This window comes from Suillus paluster (genome assembly GCF_016628075.1).
Source record: "Suillus paluster strain FC165 chromosome Unknown EDB91scaffold_131, whole genome shotgun sequence".
In the NCBI taxonomy this organism is placed as follows: domain Eukaryota; kingdom Fungi; phylum Basidiomycota; class Agaricomycetes; order Boletales; family Suillaceae; genus Suillus; species Suillus paluster.
In genome coordinates, this window is record NW_024537691.1 from 32,248 (window position 1) to 51,516 (window position 19,269).

General features: G+C 47.1%; 7 protein-coding genes across 7 annotated transcripts; 1 reads left to right on the forward strand and 6 right to left on the reverse strand.

The window, feature by feature from the left end:
* Nucleotides 1-2,566: 2,566 nt before the first annotated feature.
* Nucleotides 2,567-4,172, forward strand: EDB91DRAFT_1351017 (stress-activated map kinase interacting protein 1-domain-containing protein; the record flags this gene model as incomplete). The annotated part of the gene is made up of 6 exons (XM_041326107.1): nt 2,567-3,192; nt 3,248-3,322; nt 3,369-3,624; nt 3,677-3,909; nt 3,969-4,045; nt 4,101-4,172. Coding segments are annotated over exons 1-6 (1,116 nt in total), but the record flags the coding sequence as incomplete, so codon positions are not given.
* A 4,494-nt stretch (nt 4,173-8,666) lies between these two features.
* EDB91DRAFT_141552 (uncharacterized protein) lies at nt 8,667-9,502 on the reverse strand. Its single transcript, XM_041326207.1, has 5 exons — nt 9,153-9,502; nt 9,037-9,087; nt 8,919-8,972; nt 8,800-8,854; nt 8,667-8,744 (listed from the first exon to the last, which is right to left on the reverse strand). Exons 1-5 carry the CDS (start codon nt 9,250-9,252, stop codon nt 8,702-8,704), a joined length of 303 nt encoding a protein of 100 aa, XP_041170480.1. The 5' UTR covers nt 9,253-9,502; the 3' UTR covers nt 8,667-8,701.
* Nucleotides 9,503-10,100: 598 nt separating this feature from the next.
* On the reverse strand, nt 10,101-10,484 carry EDB91DRAFT_1062838 (uncharacterized protein; the record flags this gene model as incomplete). Its single annotated transcript, XM_041314560.1, has 1 exon — nt 10,101-10,484. A coding segment is annotated over one exon (384 nt), but the record flags the coding sequence as incomplete, so codon positions are not given.
* Nucleotides 10,485-10,830: 346 nt separating this feature from the next.
* Nucleotides 10,831-11,156, reverse strand: EDB91DRAFT_1024821 (uncharacterized protein; the record flags this gene model as incomplete). Its single annotated transcript, XM_041312620.1, has 2 exons — nt 10,831-11,019; nt 11,067-11,156. Coding segments are annotated over 2 exons (279 nt in total), but the record flags the coding sequence as incomplete, so codon positions are not given.
* Nucleotides 11,157-14,530: 3,374 nt separating this feature from the next.
* On the reverse strand, nt 14,531-14,959 carry EDB91DRAFT_1062825 (uncharacterized protein; the record flags this gene model as incomplete). The annotated part of the gene is made up of 1 exon (XM_041314558.1): nt 14,531-14,959. A coding segment is annotated over one exon (429 nt), but the record flags the coding sequence as incomplete, so codon positions are not given.
* A 54-nt stretch (nt 14,960-15,013) lies between these two features.
* Nucleotides 15,014-15,871, reverse strand: EDB91DRAFT_1255226 (uncharacterized protein; the record flags this gene model as incomplete). Its single annotated transcript, XM_041323940.1, has 2 exons — nt 15,014-15,294; nt 15,349-15,871. 2 exons carry the CDS (start codon nt 15,869-15,871, stop codon nt 15,014-15,016), a joined length of 804 nt encoding a protein of 267 aa, XP_041170484.1.
* Nucleotides 15,872-16,161: 290 nt separating this feature from the next.
* EDB91DRAFT_1023468 (uncharacterized protein) lies at nt 16,162-18,767 on the reverse strand (the record flags this gene model as incomplete). Its single annotated transcript, XM_041312600.1, has 4 exons — nt 16,162-16,313; nt 16,373-16,447; nt 18,316-18,463; nt 18,513-18,767. Coding segments are annotated over 4 exons (630 nt in total), but the record flags the coding sequence as incomplete, so codon positions are not given.
* Nucleotides 18,768-19,269: the final 502 nt, after the last annotated feature.

Here is a 19,269-nt window from a genome sequence, read left to right on the forward strand (position 1 = left end):
CTTATATCAGGGAGGAGACGCAGAGCAAATTGGAGAGGGTGATTGGAGGGGGAGGACATATCCCCGAGATACCGGATCGGCGGCCAAAGACTGGGCAAGCGAATATACCGTAACAGAAGGAACGACTGTGCATGAACAACGGAGGACCGTCGGAGGTGAGTAATCGACTTCGTATACATAGGAGGTTTATTACTTTGATCAACACTAAGTAGTCATAGTGAGACATAGATACAAGTGCAGAACTTCACCTGACCTACACCATGGGTTAACCAGTAGCCATTGCAGAAAATACGATTCTTACTTGCGTCCCGCTGATGCACTCGGAGGCGTACAATCTCTGAAACATCACCTGATGATTTGAAACCAGACCCCTACTTACGATAGCGCGTAGGTCACTTGCGATACGCATTTGCATCGAATGCGTTCGCTAATAACGGTTGTGGCAGTTGATCAAGCATCTCATCGAAACAAGCAGAGAGGAGAAAACTCAGGTCCACATGGAATCTGGCTCTACTAGTAGCGCAGACGACATTGATGTGGTTCATGGGAAACCTGCCCAGGAAGGTCGTAAGTCAACTTGTAGCCGGCGGAAAGCAAATGGAAATACCACCTATCCTCTTTATCATGTAACCTGAAACTAAAGAGAAAAGCGAAAACACTGTTCCTGGTACGCTTAGTACCTGAATATGGCAGACATGACCGGGTAGGACTCCTCCATATCCAGGTACCAAGTTATATCATACTTCCGGAGGGTCCTAGTGGTATCGAACAGGGTACAAGCATCCGACCAATGGCAAGGTGCGAACCTGGAGAGAAAGGAGCACTGCTCGAAACGCAGCGACGTCGACTGCAACGATGTCTTCGTTCACAACTAAGTCATCCATGCAGGCGGTGGCCCTGCGACCTCGATGAACGCCCAGTATGTGCCACTATCAAGATTAATGTATCTCGGAAATACCGCGTATCGGGGCTACCGCGTGGGTCTGCATAAATCTCAAGTAGGCAAGAACATATTCGGCACACCATGAGCCACGTGTCGCCTGCAAGTGACTATGAGTGAATGAGGTAGCGTAGAACTAGTACTGTCGACGATACGTAGTGCGGTTATCGAGTATCAGATCTTGTGGTTCTGTGGCGTCAGGTAGGGACTTGGGGACAGAAACGAAGACACTCGCACCGATATATCATATCAACTGTTGACACGTACAGGACAAGGCAAAAGCAAAGTCGCCGCACTCTGCGAGGTTAAAGTCAATGTGAATCTTCGAGATCGTTTGGAATGGGGATGTAATGAGGACGAATCGATTAATACTAGTACTGCTAGACAAGAACTAGAATGAGAGAGCGGAAGCTCGGCGTTGGAAGAGAAAAAAAAGCTGACCGTAAGTCACGGAGGAAGAGCAGATCGTACATCAACAGAAGGAGTGTGAAGTTCGAGATTCAGCCCCGAGCGACTAGCATGATCGAATGAATAATGATCGATACATCCCGTTCTTTGCATTTAGGTGTCCTTAATGGATATAGTGTTCTAGAGGGTCTTCCAGTGAGAAAGGTGGTAGAGGATCTTGTAGCGCGTGGCCATGGCTTACTTGTGTGGTATGTATAATTGGGGCGATCTGCCAAGGAACGTTCTACATGGTGTGACGAACCTTGATACACTGATATTATTTGCGTACTTGAAATGAATTGGAAGTAGTCGCACTTATCCTCTTTACAAATGCAATTGGAAACCAGAGAGAAAAACGACAACACTGTTCTTGATGTGCTTAGTACCTGATATGGAAGAGTAGTCCGTTCGAAACAGAACCTTTCCACATCCAAGCATCAAGTTATATCATGCTTCTTGGAGTACTGCATAGGGCACATACATGCATTCAGCCAAGGTGCGAACCTGAAGAGCGAAGAGCCTGCTCGAAACCCAGCGACGCCCACTACAAGGATGTCTTTGAGGTTGAGTACATTACTGTAGGTGGTGGCGCTGCGACATCGATGAACGCCAGATATCACGCACTATCACGAGGAATGGCATCATGATATATGCGACATATCGGGGGCGACCGCGTGGGTCTGCACAAATCCCAAGTGGACTGGGGACACACATTTGGAAATGGTGTTGCACGAACCGCGTTTCTCGTGTGAGGTAGCGCAAAACTGTACGATACGTGGTTGACTTTTATCGAGTAGATTTTATGATGTCTCGATGCTGGGACTGCTACGAAGATGGAGGTAAGTAGGGACATCATTTTTTTAAAACAAAAACGAAGGCAGTCGCATCGATATCAACTGTTGATACGTACGGGAAAAGGCGAGTTGTGCACTCTGCGGGGTCAATCTCCGATCGACCGTTTGAAGGATGAGAATAAAATGAGAGAGGGACACTCGGCGTTGGAAGAGATGGAGGAGCGAATTGTACGTCAAAGAAAGGCTTTTGAAGTTTGAGATTTAATTCTGTCGATGACCGTAGTACTAGCTAGTTTGCTAGAGGGTATCTAGAGGGTGAATACTACAAATTTTGTGCAACTCGGTGAAAAAGAACGGATGCGCCAAGGATGCGCCGCCAAAGTTTGGGGCGCGTGGCTTACTTAAGTAGGGCCGGCATAATTTCAAGTGACCGATATAGCAAAGGGAAGCCTCGGTAGCACTATGCCTCGGTCGAGGTGGAGACGGAACTACGATCGATCAGCTGTGAGTTTGAGCGGGAGACTAACCTGTGCAGGGATTTCAGTAGGGTATAAGTGGGGGGACCTGCAGCTGTCAAGGAACCTGATTAATGATAGTACCAATTGACGATGACTGAACATCGTGCTATGGATGAAGCTCACGAAGGGTCTCTTCCAACTCTTCATTCCGAGCCCCCGCTTGCGTCCGCTCTCACCCCTTCGTCCGGCGGTCTCGCTAACCCGTTCAGTGAACTCTATGGGGCCATATCTGGACGGGGAGAGACGGCCTCGATGGATGTCAAGGTTTTCTTCCCGCATGCGAAACAACCTCGTCATGATCATATGGCTCTACACGTGCGAAAAGACGCAACTATTGAAGAAGTCATTGGTTTTGCATTATGGACGTACTGGGAAGAGCGATGGATGCCCGAGCTGAATGACGGTGTGAAGGACGATGACCCGAAACTCTCTGCGATAGGTTGGATCATGCGCATTGCAGAGCATGATGGTGAGGTTGATGAGGATTTCCCGCGTATGTCTTCGTTCTTCGCTTGGCGTAGGATAAGATTCATAGTTTTTTTGCACAGCACCCGACCGCACAGGCAAGATCTCGAAGTTCGGATCCAAGGCAGTTGCTATGCTAGCTGCTACCCCACTTCAAAGTACAGCACCTTTTCTTTGTTTATCAAAGCTAATTATCTTCCTCAGTACAACACAATGAAGAACTGGAGAGAAATATACAGCGACGTCCTTCGAGAGTTATGGCAGTACCAAAGAAACAGGATTCAGGACCACCAGGCGGATTGGCGTTGCCATCCGTCTCCAGCGCCGCAGGCACCATGTTCGGTACAACTCCAAATTTATCATCTTCTCTTGGTCCTTCGTCAAACTATGGGCCTCAGCTGTTCTTGCGTATTTGCATCGCGATCTCAGATGCAGGTCGTTTCTCCAGCACCATCCCTGTGTAAGTTGGATTTGCCGATGCTGCCCTTTCTCTCCTCATTCAACGAACACAGGTCAGCGGGTATGTACATGCAGGAAGTACTTGAAGTGATTTGTCGGAAGCGCAGACTGGCGAATCACGAGGACTATGCTCTGATCGTCAACGAACTCAACATGCTAGCGTACCTCGACCGCACAGTTGCTAGTCTCGGCGGTAGGCGCGAGCTGACGCTGGTAAAGAGATCGACGTTGCCTCAACTGGGCATCAAGCCCGAAAGCAGTTCAGCACGCACCACGGATCCGAATGGTACTAGTAACCATCCATCGTGTACTCAGTACAGCTACTAAGTGTTTTTGTTTCTCCAGCTTCTATTTCGAAACGGATATCGGATGTCCCAGAGATGCAGTTAAGCGCTCCAGCCGATTACGCAACAGCATATAATGTTTCCCTTTCCTGATGAGCGTCCCTCACGGTTGTGAATGAAAAAATTGATAAAGAAATATACTATTTACCGTAAAATGCCTATGCTAGTTCGTCAGACGTACTTTGGCTATCGATGGTGTTTATATACGTATAAGTTCCTCCATCATCGCAAAAACTCTGCAAGTCTCCTGAAGTAGTGGGTGTCGCAGAAAGTGTATCGCCATGGCGAGGGAATGGTTTGGTGAAGGTAAACTTGGTACCGAGCCAGGCTTGGCGAGGGGGGAGTAGGCGCTGTGCAGACCATGGCTGTTGTTGAGGCTGTTGGGGACTTTGGGGGAGGCTGTTGCTACGACCGTGACTGGGGCGGCTGTTGTGTTATGATCATGATAGGGCTGGCTTGGCGTTGTTGAGCGAGGGCCGCAGCAAGCCATTCGTATATGAACTGAGTATTTCGGGAAACCAGCGACCAATGTGAGCAAAGAAAAGAGTTTAGAATCATCCCGTAGGTGTGGTGTTGATATTGAGCAGCATCAGTATTCTTCCATGTAGCTATTGACAGCTGGCTTGGAGTGTGAGTGACGGCGACTGAAGCAGCGAACTGGCTTGAGCTTGCACTAGGCTGCTTCCTTTAGAAGGTCGTTCTTCGTGCTCTAGTACTATCCTGTGTAGGATGAACGGTATGGCTGGTGGCGGTAGGGCGTGGCCTTAAGTAGGGCCGGTAACTTTAAGTGACCGTTTACTGCTGAATACAGGGACGTCTCAATCGAGGTAAAGACGCGAGTCCGATCATCTCAACTGCGCTTGAAGGTAATCCTACATGGATTTTAGCTCAGATCATTTCAGTGGACTAGTATAATTTGGATGGAGCGATCTGTGCGAAAGAACGTGATTCATGAGACGAACCTTGATACACCGATACTCTTTGCCTGAGGATAGTCGTGAGTCAACCTGTGGCTGACAGTAGATGCAGTAGTCCCGCATATCCTCTTCATCATGCGATCAGAAACTAGAGAGAAAACGATCATAGCGACAACACCGTTCTCGGTATGCTTAGCACCTGCATATGGCAGAGTGGCACGGCAGGAAGTCAGGACGTGTCCACATATCCAGGCACCATGTTATATCATGCTTCGTGGATGGTCCTAGCGGTATCGCACAGGGTCCGAAGAGGCATCGCGAAACCAGAAAGTGAAATGCAACGACGCCAACTGCAACGATGTCCTCATCATCATGAAGACGTCAATTCAGGTGGCGGCGCTGCGACCCCGACGAAAGCTCGATATCATGCACTATCAAGAGGAATGATCTCATGACAGACACATCATATTATGGGCTACCTGTGGATCTACACACGTCCCGAGTGACCGCAAACGCAACTCCCAAGTAGACTGAGAACGCATATTTGGCAGCGGTATTGCCTGAGCCACGTCTTTTCTGCGAGTGACTGGGAGGAGTAGTAAATGAGGTAGTGCAGAACTAGTACTGTCAAGGATACGTGGCGCAGTTATCGAGTAGATGCCTCCTTTCAGGGGCTGATGTAGACTCGGTTAAATACGAAAATAGCGCCAGGTAGGGATATGAATCTCGAAAACCAAGGCACCCGCACTGATAAATCATATCGACATGTTACGTGCGGGGAGAGGCAAAGACAAAGTCGCCGCACTCTGCAAGGTTAATGATAATGTGAATCTGCGAGACCATTGGGGGATGTGATGAGGTCGAGCCTATCCATACTAGCAATGCTAGACAAAAATTAGAACGAGATGGGAAGCTCTGCGTTGGGAGAGAAGGAAGAGCTGACCGTAAGTCAAGAGAGGAACTTCCAAGTTCAAGGTCTAAGACTGAGTGGCTGGCATGATCGAATGATGTATGAATAACGATTGACGGATCTCATTCTTTTCAGCGAGGCGTTGTTGATGAATGTAGTGTTCTAGAGGGTCTAGCAGTGAGAAAGATGGTAGCGAATCTTTCGGGCGCGTGGCCATGGCTTACTTGAGTGGTATGTATAATTAGGACGAGCTGTGCCAAGGAACGTGATTCATGATGACGAACCTTTATACACCGATACGCTTCGCCTACAAGGATAGAGTAAGTAACTTGTAGCTATCAGGAAGGAAGGAGCAACAATCCCACTTATCTTCTTCCACGTGGCATCGGAAACTAGAGAGAAAAATGAAAACACTGCTCCTGGTGTACTGTCGAGACCTGGATATGCAAGAGTGATATTCGAACTTATCCAGGCACCAAGTTATACCATCCTTCATGGTGGGTTCTAGCGGTACCGAACAGGGTACAGACATCCAACCAAGATACAAACCTAGAGGACGAAGAGCCTACTCGAAACGCAACGACGCCAACTACAAGGATTTCTTCAGCCTGGAGAGTACATCAATGAAGGTGGTGGCGCTGCGATATCGATGGACACTCGACATGTGCCACTATCAAGATGAATGAACCTCATGACAGACATGTCATATCGGGGGCTACCTGTGGGTCTGCAACAAATCCCAAACGGACTGAGGATGCAGATTTGGTAGCGGTATTGCCTGGGCCGCATTTTTTCTGCAAGACCAGATTAGGAGGAGCAATAGAAGTAGTACGTTACGTGGTTGGCGTTTATCGAGTAGACCTTGTGATGTCTCGATTCTGGAACACTCGCGTCGATATCAACGATTGTCACGTAAAAGGCAAGTCGCGCACTCTGTGAGGTTCATCACCAGTTGAGGATGTGATGATCATGGGGAGAGTCGATCCATACTGCAGGATAAGAATAAAAATGAGGGAGTGGAAGCTGGGCGGGGGAAGAGATGGAAGAGTAGATTAATATTGTGCATCAAAAAGGCCTTTGAAGTTCGAGATCTAGCACCGGCCACCGGTATGATCGATTGACATACGGAATGAAGAGTGATGTATCTCGTTCTTTGCAGCAAGGTGGATGTAGTGGTAGCTACAGATGATTCTCCAAACGAACATTGTGCAAGAGAGAGCTTGGAGCGGGCTTACTTAAGTAGGGCCGGCATAATTTCAAGTGACCGGTATAGCAGCACGTTTCACTGAGGAGCACTCAGCGCTGAAATGCCTGTGCAGGGATTTCAATCGAGTAGTGTAATTAGGACGACTTGTGCTAAGGAATATGTAGGACTGCGAATCAATTAACTACCCGCATCCACTCTCTTGAAACCGGGGTGTACACGAACTACGCTTTCTCAGACAGTTGAGTGGGATGAAGGTTCAGTAAATACAAATACAACCCCTCATCCTGCTCTTCCTTTCCCGCTGAGCAAGGGGTCCGTTTCCCTGGTTACCCCTCCCAGTACAATGAGAACGCTGCTAATGAATGCACTAGCGTGACCGAATCTTGGCGATATCGCTCCACCTAACTCAACAAAAGTCGCGCCATATCACAGGTAGAAAAACATACAAGTTATTACGCTGTTTGGACCTGATCACCAAAGAGATACAATTCTCCTGAAGTAGTGGATGTTGCGGAAAATGTGTGACCATAACAGGGGAATGATGAAGGTGAAGGTGGACTTGGTGCCTTGGGAAAAATGGGAGCCACGTTTCTCGCGTGGGTTACTGAGAGGGGTGAAAGAACTGTACGATACGTGGTGTCTCTATTTTGGGAATGATGCATGCGGACACGAAAATGGCCCATGGGTCTAGTAGGGGAAAAATCTTGTTTGAAAACGAAATCAAAGGCACTCGCGCCGATATCAACTGTTATCGCGTACGGGAAAACGCGAGTCGTGCACTCTACGATTTGATACCACAAAGCACTTATCGCACCGAACTACGCCCCGCTGGGTTTTGCATGCCATTGTTGCATGTCACATGAACTCGAATGCAACTCCAAAACGCAAGCTTGTGTCTACTGTTACTTACTTGGGTGCTCAGCGCTCAGCTCTCCACCGTCAGTGTTACTGCGACTCTCCGTGACAAATTAGTACACGTAATGTTCGACTGAGGCCACGAAGCACTAGACTGGTGACCAGTCCAACGAGGCACTGACACTTATAACATTGGCACAACGCTACCATTTAATTAGCGATGATGTTTTTTTTGTCAGATGCGCTGTTATCTGTGTGCAAGTATGAATTATCTCATTGAATTGAAAGCAAAATACACGGACCGCGATTGGTAGCACCTGAGGCCTGAGGACCGGCCCTGCCACGAACATTATGACCCTATTATAGAGTATTCGTTCCTCCTCCATTTGGGCACTGCACGTTTGTGTTAACAGCCAAAGAGCTCCTTCGACGAATGCCGTCGGAACAACTCATACCAATTATGCCAGCACTGTCATGAAATTCCGTTACGTCGACATGGAAGAAGTCCAAAACACTCTGTTAGGAGCTTTCTGTGGAATATAAAAACTGAGCATACTAGTCACCCATAAGGCAACACCATCAACTCTCTCCAGTCTAAGATCAACTCACTATCATGTTTGCCCGCCTCTCCACTGGTTTCTGTGTCCTCCTCAGCTTGACGGCCCTTCTGGACGTCAACGCTGGAATAGTCCCAGTAAGTCTTGCTTCGCATCAAGTCTTGTCGTGTTGACATCGAGATACATTCTCCATAGGTTGCTCGCGAGGTAGGAGTAGTAAGCCTTGCTATGTCATCATGCTGACCTCACCATACAACGTGCGCAGGGCAACTATGGTGCATCAGAACTCTATGCAATCATAAGAGATATCGATCTTAGCAAGCGTGCCGATGTCGTGGTTAGTAAGCCTTGCTCCGCATCGGATCTCATGGTGCTGACCTCACCATACAATGTGCGCAGGGAAACAATCCAGAGCCAGACCCAGGAAAACCAATAGTCGACCTTGATAAACGTGCCGGTGTCGTGGTGGTAAGCCTTGTTCCACATCTAATCTCGTCGGGCTCACCTCTGTGCGCAGGGCAACAATCCAGAGCCAGACCCAGGCAAACCAACAGTCGGCCTTGACAAACGTGCCGGTGTCGTGGTCGTAAGCCTTTCTCCACATCGAATCTCGTCGTGCTCACCTCTGCACAGGGCAACAATCCAGAGCCAGACCCAGGCAAACCAACAGTCGGCTTTGACAAACGTGCCGGTGTCGTGGTGGTAAACCTTGCTCCACATCGAATCTCGTCGTGCTCACCTCTGCACAGGGCAACAATCCAGAGCCAGACCCAGGCAAACCAACAGTCGGCCTTGACAAGCGTGCCAGTGTCATATGAGTGGCAAGCCTTGCTCCGCATCAAATCTCATCGCGTTGACCTTACCATACAATGTGTGCAGGAGCCATCGTCTGAACTGACGTCGGGGTTTGAACCTTGGGGAGCTTGGTGCGACTGTTGTGTTATGATTACAATGGGGCTGGCTTGGCGTTGTTGAGCGAGGACTATTCGTGGTATCTGAATTAAGATTAAGTATTTGCAACAAGCGATGTATGTCGAGTATCGTAGATCTTGTGACGTCTTTTCTGCAGACTTAGCTACGCAAATGGCCCGTCAGGTAGTATGGGAAAGCCGGAGCACCGTGCTCGTTTAGTCAGCATTTTTGGTCACGTGCATTGCCTAATAAGGCAAAGAGCTTCGACAGGACTCTTGACACACCTCCAACCCCAGGCTCCTTCCCACCCACTGGTGGAGAGGTAAGGGAGGTGGTCTACGAGAGCAGTAGTGTAATTTTTGGAAACCGGAAACATCCACAAACCTTTCAAACCCAGCCCAACCTTATCCTCCCAACCTCTCCACCAGTGGCTGGAACAAAATGTTTGTAAACAAGGTCAGCCACAGTTGCACAACCCCAGAAAGAGACAGTGGAGTTGAATTAGATCAATGAAATATTGTAATGCTAATGAATTAATATATATATCAATATGTCATTAACTGACTCAGTGGACAAAGTTCTTGAAATGCTGCAGCGCGTTGGCATTTCAGCATTGCAATTTATACTGGTGCTTCTCTCAAGTGAAAAACCTAGCACTCATCTGGCTGTCAATGATATTCTCTCTAAGTTGTAAGGGCGCAGTGGTATAGAGTGAAATTGGAATGACGCGGTGGATTATGGCAACAACTTCCCTGGCCAAATTGTTGTTGACAGACTAGTGTGTCTCCTTGTGGAGATCCTGGATAACTCTGATTTTCTCATGATGGGCGCAGTCAATGATCCGGTCAAGAACTGAGTCACCCATTACAACAGTTGGGCCAAGGTCAATAAGGGGTGAGCGTCCATAAATCTCCACTGTCTTCTGGTCTCTCCAATCTTCCAGTGCCTCACATAACTTGTACTCCTGTGGGCCCATGGTATATTTCGCAAGTCGTGAGTGGATGGGAAGTCTGGGCGGTTGTGGGATGACAGTATCAGATGATGAGAATGCCAAAGGGTGATGGATGTCACAGCACACAATAGGAATTACGGGCGCACAATGTGAGCAGCCTTCTGCATCTGATGGGTCACATATAAGGTGACTCAAATCTACAAATATTATCACATTAATTTATTAATGCATTATAGGAAAGTCTCACCCACTGATCCATTATTGAATTGGATATCAAATACCTTATGACGACACCCAGTGCCACGAAAATTGGCATTGATTAGCAAGTCCATTGCCCAATCCAATTCCTTCTCTCTCTTCTGCTTAGATGTCCTCTCTGATACACCTGCCAGCATTCTCATTGATTCCCTCAACTGCGCATCAGTAACTATAGGTGCATTTCCTGCTGAACTACTAGTAGCCTGACCGCCATCCTGTGTAATACTAACAGCAGTTGAACTATCAACTAAGCAGCGTTTAGCAGCTGGTTGATTATCGGGTGCACTTGTTGCCTTTTTTTATGCTCCTGATGCTTGCACTTATCTTCACGTACATTGTCAAAATACTCCTTTTCTGCAAACAGCAATGCAGTCCCTTGCAATGTGCAGTCTCTTGCTGCACGACCAAACTGCTGCCAAAGGGCAGACAACTTGCACGATGCTCGCCACTGAATGACCAAAGTCATGTCCGGTACATCCATTCCCTGTGCAGTGATCAATATTTGCTGGACATCATGCTTGCATGCCTCACCATTCCAAATGCCTCTGTGGTGCACAGACCCCATGTATCTCCAGCAATGAGGTTTGTGACTTCGGCCTCTTTGAATTCAGTAGTCATATTGGGTGGGCTGTGAGGCAGGTGATGGCTTGGTGACAGAAGTTCTGTAGCAGTAAAGTGATGGGGAGGATGTTAGCATGCACTTCGAGTAGGTCAGTAGTGGTACTTCTCATGGCTCCAGTAATGGACAGTAACACATTGTGTTGTACTGATGATAGGCATTTTGCGACTCCCAGTGAACCTCTTTGTGGAATATCCAATCCATCTTTGAAGGTGGGTGAGTACCACAAGTCGGCGGCATATAGCATCTTAGGGATGGCGACTGTGTGATAGATCTGATGCATGAGGCGCATTGGAATACCTTTTGTTGTTGTGGATAGGCATTTGATATGCATCACATATGCCGTTCCCTGAGCTATAGTGTTATTGACTTGGGCCTTCCATCTTAGTTCATGATTGAGGATGATGCCTAGAAATTTGTGGGTTGGAGATGGTTGGACAACAACTCCTTGTATGTTCATATTCAGGCGAGTTCGTTTCCTATTCATTGAGAAGTCCATTAATGCAATTTTACTAGTTTCAAATAATGAGTTGTGATTACATGACCATTCAAAACCACCCCCTTGTCTTTCTAGCATGTCTTGGAGTATCTCATGCATGGTGATAAAGTCTTTTGCAATCGCCACAAAGGTTGTATCATCTATGAATGCAAGTGTTAGTTCTTTGAGCGCTTCTCTACCTTTCCTTTTCTTGGCAACCTCAACGAGATCAGAATTATAGTTGATATAAAGTATCATGGACAGTGGATCCCCTTGACCGATCCTGTTATTGATCGGTATCCAATCTGATGTGTACCCATCAAATCGAAGTTGAGTTTTCCTACCTGTTAATAGATGTTCCGTGAAATCTACCAGTTCTCTTGGGATCTTGTGCATCTTCATATTATGAAGCAGGCATTTAGTCACCGCGTTTGGAAAGGCACCCTCTATGTCCAAGAAAAGCACCAAGGCTACTTTATGAGAACGCCAGGCATTTTTGATCGTTTCCTCTAGGAGATGTAGGGAGTCTGTAGTGGACCTCCCTGGACGCCTGCCAAAGTGGGTATTTGGCAGTAATTGATGTCTCTCTAAGAGGTATGTCAGTTGCTCTGCAACTACTGCTGTCAGCAGTTTGCATGTGGTGTTGAGTAGTGTGATTGGTTGGTATGCTTTCGGAGTGGTGTAGTTGGGCTTTCCGGGTTTGCGGAGGACGACCGTTGTGAATTTCTGCCAGGGTTCGTAGTATGTGCAGTAGGTGAATACTGTGTTGAAAAGGTGAACTAGGTACAGGGCGAGGATTTTGCTGCATTGTTTGAAAACGATGTTACATATTCCATCCAGCCCCAGCACCTTGTATCCGCTGAGATTGGTGATTGCGTGATGGATCTGTTTGAGGGTGAATGGTGTGTGATTGACTATGGGATCTGGGTAAATTTGGTCAGCTGGGACTGAGTCATTAGGAGGAGGGGTGGAAACAAAGCCTCCGCTATCATTTTTCCCTTCTCTGTGTTGGTGTTTGCGGTGACTATGGTACTGTCTGGTCTGGTTTTTGATAGGGTAGGGATGCGAGTTTTTCCTCTGTCGCTAGGAGCAGAGGTGACGTATTTGTTGGCAGTCCATATGTTGTTTCCTTCAATATCTTCTAACCATTCCAGCCAGTGTTGCTTCTTGGTAGTCGTGATTGCATCTGCATAGACCTTCTTCGTGGCCTTAAGCTCGTCATGTGAGTGGTGCGTGGGCAGGCCTCTCATTTGATATGCCAGGTTATGCAGGCGGTTGACATTTTTGCGAAGTTTTGTGAGGTCGCGGGTCCACCAGCATTTTGAGTGAGGGCAAGGTTTGGACCGTGGTACATGTTGGTCCCTTGCCTTGGTGATGGCATTGGTGAGACGTTCTGCCACTTGTTGAAACTCCTTGTCAGATGCTAATGGTAGGGGAGGATGAGGGGAAAGGAGATCACTTAGTGTTTCATTGAAGTTTTCCCATTCTACATCTCTCCAGTTCCTTCTAGGTTCGTCAACAGATTTGGAGGTCTCAAGTTCTAGATCGAGTTGGATTGGAACGTGGTCGGTCTTGGGCCCTCGGAACGCCAGTGCTGTGTCACATGAGATGATGGCCTCCATTCTGTGTTCAGATCCAAACACATTATCCAGATGTGTCCAGTTGCCAGTGCTCGTTGATTGAAGGGTAGGGAGACCGAGAGGGAGTAGTTGAATCATACCATAGTCAGTGATCATGTCAATTATCAGTTGTGCCGCTGGATAATTGAAGAGATGTTGATTATGTGATTCCTCCCATATTGGGTGATGACACTTGAAGTCCCCCATCCAGAGCATGTGGTCGTCTGCTGATGGGTGAAGCATTGCAATATTTTGTTCAAGGTGGGCACTAAGAGTGAGCAGGGTGTCCTGTTTCTCACAGTCATTGTATATATTGAGGATTGAGCAATTGCCAAAGGTTCCAGAGATTTGTAGAATGACGACGTCGGATGATGGGAATGGGAGTTGAGACCATGAATTAGTGTCTAGTGTGGAGTTAATGAGGGTGATGGCCCACAATCATTTCTGTGGGTGGGTATAATGGTGCGATGGGTATAGCACGTGCCAGCGGTGGTTCACTTTGGTATTACAGAGGAAATTAATATATGGTTCTTGTATCACGAGTACATCCCAATCAGTGATCTGGGGGCTGTTGAGAAGGGATTCTTGGGTGACCATTGAGGTATTCAGATTTTGCTGCCAAATCTTTAGCCTGATGGTGTTGGAGTCTGGTTGTTCAGACATTAGAAAGGTCTGAGGGGTTCTCGCTAGATTCTTCATGTTCTTCGGATGGGAGTGGCACAAAGCAGTTGTTATTGGAGGGGGGAGGGGGAGAAGGGGGGGTGGGTGGGTTCGGTTGGGATTGGGATTGGGGAGGGTGAGAATGGTGGCGATGAGGAGAGTCGTGTTGATATGAGAGAGTGGTTTGAAGTAGAACTCGCTGGTTGGATTCCGAGGGATGATGCAGCATGTCAGAGGGTAGGAAGGGGGGAGCAATTGACAAGTGCCTGGTTTGTGGACAGGAGGGGTGTGCGAGTTGTGTCCAGGGAGTTTCAGTTGGGAAGTACAGCATATGGTTTTCTGGGAATTTGTCATCTAGTAATTGACATTGCTGTTTGAATATTTTGCATTTTCGGCTCCAACTGGTATGATAGGTACTTCTGCAGTTGACGCAGTACTCTGATCTGAATGCATTGCAGTTGGAGGTGCGGTGTTCTCCCCTGCAGGTGCTGCAGATGTCCTTGGGAGCCGAGCAATTGCATGTGATGTGTCCGTATCTCTGACATTTCGCGCAGCGTAATGGTTCCTTCCTGTCCTTGCGGATTGGGAAGTGTTTGTTCTGGATGCATAGACCATCCTTGATGATGGTGTTGGCTGTAGGTGTGTCAGCTACTTGAATGAGTGCAAATGCTTTCTGTTGTTCCTGAGATCTCCTCATTGGAGATTTGATCCAACAGACTGATACTAGTGAGTTCTCTGGGAGGCTGTTTTCTTGTTCTACTGCCCGAAGGAAGTTTTCTCCCTCAATCTGCATCTGGATGGGTAGGTACTCTGCTACAAGGGGGAAAGAGCGAGTGCGGAATGATACTGTTGGTCTGAGTTCTGCTAGTAGAGCTGATCTGCCTTCAGGTATCCTCAGCCATGCTGCGAGGGTTTCGCTTTCCAATTCTACTATGACACCTCCATTGTGAAAGGTAGATACTGCTCTAATGTCGCCTTCCGGGGTGGAGTCATTTCGGATCTTCGCTAGAGCTTCCTTGATGGCTTTTACGACTTCTCTGTGTGACATTCCTGGCAGGAATAGGGTATTGCCTGGTATTGGGTCGAGCAAGATTTGGCGCGCTCAAATGGCTGCCCTCGCCATTGCCTGATCAACGGATGGTGGGAGATGGGTGGCTGTGATTAAGCTATAGGATGGTGCTGGGGATTGGGATGGTTGAGAGGCGATGGGTCTGGTGGGTCTGTCTAGGAGTTGGGTAGACAGGGTGTTAAGACGTTGTTGTGTGGTGTAAAGGGAGGGTGAAAGAAGTTTCATCGCATTGTGACAGTCCTTGACTGATTCATAGAGGGCATCCACTGCTGTTTCTATTCTCTCTGCTGCCATTTGTACTTCATTCTCTTTCTCTACACGCTCCCGTTCCATAGCACTTCATAATTGCTCTGCTTGATTGATAGAACCTGCCATAGTCTCGGATGCATTAAGGACCTTCCTGATTTGTGGTGCTAACATGGCGATTACGTGATCTACTATTTTTGGGGTCAGGCTGTTGACTAGCTGCACGGTAGTGAGCTCAGCGATTTTGCAGGCTGCATGTTTCTTCAGGATGAAGGCTACTGCTCTCATGGCAGAGGCGATGGGGAGTGGGACACCTTTGAGTTGGGTAGCATGGAAAAGGACTGAGGTTAGGTGTATTAATGTGAATGGCTGGTCAACATGGCACAGGAGATTCTTGGTGAGGTAGTCCTTTGCTGAATCAATATCCATTACAGTGCTGGGGGTTATTTTGATTTCTTCCTGGGTTAAGGTGGGTCTACTGGACTGTCTAGTGGTTATGCTTGTTGCTGGGGGGGTTATTAGGTTGGCCAGTGCCTGTATGGGTGTTTTTCTTTCCCATGGACATGTGCTGAGTTGATTTGGTGGTTTATTCATGGTTTGAAGACTTTGGGCGCGCCTTGGGGCGTCTTCAACGCCTTTGGACATGCTGTTGAGAACTTATTTTTCAGGGTCTTAGTTGGGGTGCCACTTGGCATGAGACCAAGAGGCGATTTGGTGATGAGGCTTGTCCTGTTCATCATCAGTATCAACAAATTCCACACTCTTATGCACCATCTTCCTTCCATTCTGAGTTCCTGCAGGCTGTTTGTGTTTTTTCCCTTGTCAGATCGAGTGTGCTGGCATTGATCAACAATATCACCCCTTTTGAGCCCTTCGTCACGCTCCCAATGAAGCCACTCAAATTCTTCATCATCATTGGCCTTCCATAAGAGCATCTCAAGGTCTGGAATAGCACTCGATATATTACTAAGGTTGGTGAAGGGAATGTTGTTCGGCCACCCTTCGACCACCACTTGGTAGCATTGAATAACATTGTGGAAGTAGTGAACCCACTGCATCTTGGCACAATTGTTACTGGTAAGGTCCTCTGTTGACGAAAATAGGTTAAGAAGCACACTACTACCAGCAGAATGAAATAAAACTTACGTAGCTTGCTGTTCATGATATCACAGATTGATGAACACAACCCAGAGACACGCTGTTGGTGATTCTTGGCAGCACCTGGATATCAATATTAGAAAATAGATACCAACTCAATGTGCAAACACAGACCTTTTATTCCTTGGACTGCAAATCCTTCCATCTTGCTTATCAGATCCTGACTATCAATTCCCATCACAGAACCCATGAATTGTTGAATGCCCTCAGTGGCAAAGGTAAGTCCTTGAAGGGGAAGGTTTGTTGAGCCTCATGTTGTGTACAGGATGGTTTCTGCACCTGTATGACATTTAAGACTGCTAAGCTGGTATGAGTTAGGATTAGTGAAACCAAAAATCAGTAGAAATGATCACTAACCTCTTCTCAATAAGCTTCAAAGTCTGTGTGATGTCATTAATCTTCAACCTTATAGAGATACACAAGCCTGTAGTCCTGGTCTCCTTTAAGTCAGCAAACTCCTTCATAAGCTTGTCTTGCTCCTCCTTTGACAGTGGATGATATTCTTCCTTGTGGTCAGCCTTACTGAGGCCACTTGTTGAGGTGTCATATTAGGGTGTGTTATAGCAAGAACAAATAAACTTACTATTTTCTTTTTCCTGATTTTTCTTCCAGCAAAAAGTGTTTCAGAGATTAGGCTTCACACGCCTTGAGCACAGTGCACCAAGACCAAAGTATAAATTATTCTGGGCACATTGAATACATTTATGGTGGGAGCCTGCAATGGTCTTGGTTAGCTGATCAATCTGGCTCCAAGCATCATTGAGGGCATCTTTGAATAGGTGAGACTTCTCGCATTGCTTGAATCTCCATGCTGCTCAAGCTTCTTTGCTGAGAGAGACCATGGGATGAGTGTGAAGTGGCATCTGAACACAATGTTGACTGCCAGTGCACTTAGTGGCATAGAAGGACTGGCCTGTAACCATGATGGGTTAGTGTGTCTGTGAACTTTTCAAGGTTGAGCTCCAGCTTTTAAACATACCAAAGGTGTGTTTAGTTATGTGGGTTGATGATCTATGAAGCAAGGAACCATCAATGCATATATTGAGTCTATGGCACACCTTCAAGATCTACATGAATAAAAACCCAAACGAGTATAGTGCACATAAAAAAACTAGAATGCCAAGGATGTTCAAGATGCTAGTGAGAATGGACATTGACAGTGACTAATTAAAGAAAAATTAGAATGGAAGTTAGACTATAAACAAATTACTGACCTTGACAACATCAGGGTTGAGTGGTACACCTTGTAACTCAGCAAGAAGGGCCTTCAACAACAAGGAAGCTTGCTCATAGGATAAATCCCACTTCAGAGATCTGAAGACAGATTTCCATTGGCTGCTATGGATGGTGCTGGCTAAAACTTGCAGCTTGGGCAAAATCTCATCCCCAAGCTTGAATCAATCAAGCACTACATCAGTGTTTGGTCCAACACTAATGAGCATTGGCCCAACCAAATTAGTACTATCACACAGAATATCCAATTGACCTTGGCACAATAAAATCAGAGCCACTAAGCTATCGCCAGTGTTCCTGCTACTAAGAAATACATCTGCAGGTCACCATTGACGGATCTGATGTTGTGTGGCACTTGTTACACTATGGCAAATAGTGGCCAATGGTGTGTTGGCCACTTTTGCATCTGAGGGAGCTTGCAAGGCACTCACAAACATATGAGGTGCTTGTGCAGAGCACTGGGTATGAGCACCAGTAGCAACCATGGGTGCTGGCAAATATTGTGGTCCATTGGGACTGATGTACGCAGCAGGGACTATAGTATCAAGTCAGTGAGGCTCAGAAAAACACAAGGAATAAGAACTTGCAATACTTAGGCAGTTTCACTTTCTCAGCAGTGCAATGTTGCATGAAACGATGGAGATGTGAAACAGCAAACTCCAGCATGAAGGCCTGGACCAAAATGGCAATGACTCCACCAATGTGCTGGCCAGTTTCTTGCAATTCATGGGGTGTGATATAAAGGTCGATGGGCACTTGTTCTGGTGAGATGTTGGGGCCTGCTTCATTGCCAGCACAACAAATCAGAAGGGAGATGCCACCATTGAGATGGTCTTGCATGGTGATCTAGAAAGCAAATGAGATTTAACAAAGAAAATTAAGAAATATAACTCACTGTATCAAAAACATCCTGCAGTGTCGCTTCTAAGAGGTCATCCTGGATAAGAACCCTCTGATCTGTCTGTTCCACAGCAGGGTTGAATGCAATGTAAGACAGATGAAGACCCCTGGCTGTTTTCATCTGATAATGAGTGCCATCAATGTGTGCATTATGCCTGAGTAATGCCCTCATGGATGCTTGCTGTTCATTATTGCTGAAGCCCTCCACAAACTGTGAAGTATAAAGAGCAGTAATGCCACACATAGAAAAGCAACTGGTGAAGCCTGCAGTTTGAGATGGGGAGTCAGACTGCAGGGTGACAGAGGGTGTTTTTCTTCTTCCTTGAAGCAGTTATACTCCTCACCACCAATTTCCCATTGTGCATCTACACAGAGCTGAGATTCCATATGAGCCACTAGTGCCTCCACATGCTGTAGTTTAGCATAGGATGAATCAACCCAAATACAGGCAACTGTGAGAGCTTGGTTGATCTGTGCTAGTGTTAGGAACTGTGCTCAGACAGAGAAGTGGAGGGGTCAGGGCTTGGCTTCAGCTCTTGCACTGTGCCCTTAGCTGAGTACATGCCTTAAATTTGGAGTGGGTCCGACGATGTCCGATGATAGGATAGGCAGACCGCTTTGGTCCACTTTGTGGGTCAGGAGGTAAATGCTACTAGCGGTGATCCGACTAGAAGCGGAGGAAGTGCATTGGGATGGAGGGGAGTAAGGGGATTGATTGGTTGGGTCGGAGAGGTAAGAGTGAATACTTAGTG

Bases quoted from the DNA above. Each gene is read 5' to 3' on its own strand.
- EDB91DRAFT_141552 (XM_041326207.1), bottom strand. From the start codon at position 9,252: ATGCGGAGCAAGGCTTGCCACTCATATGACACTGGCACGCTTGTCAAG. The intron at 8,973-9,036 runs GTGAGCACGACG...ACGTTTGTCAAG, and splicing joins GATTGTTGCCCTGTGCAGAG to GCCGACTGTTGGTTTGCCTG. The intron at 8,745-8,799 runs ATGGTGAGGTCA...ACTAACCACGAC, and splicing joins TGTTTCCCTGCGCACATTGT to ATCGGCACGCTTGCTAAGAT.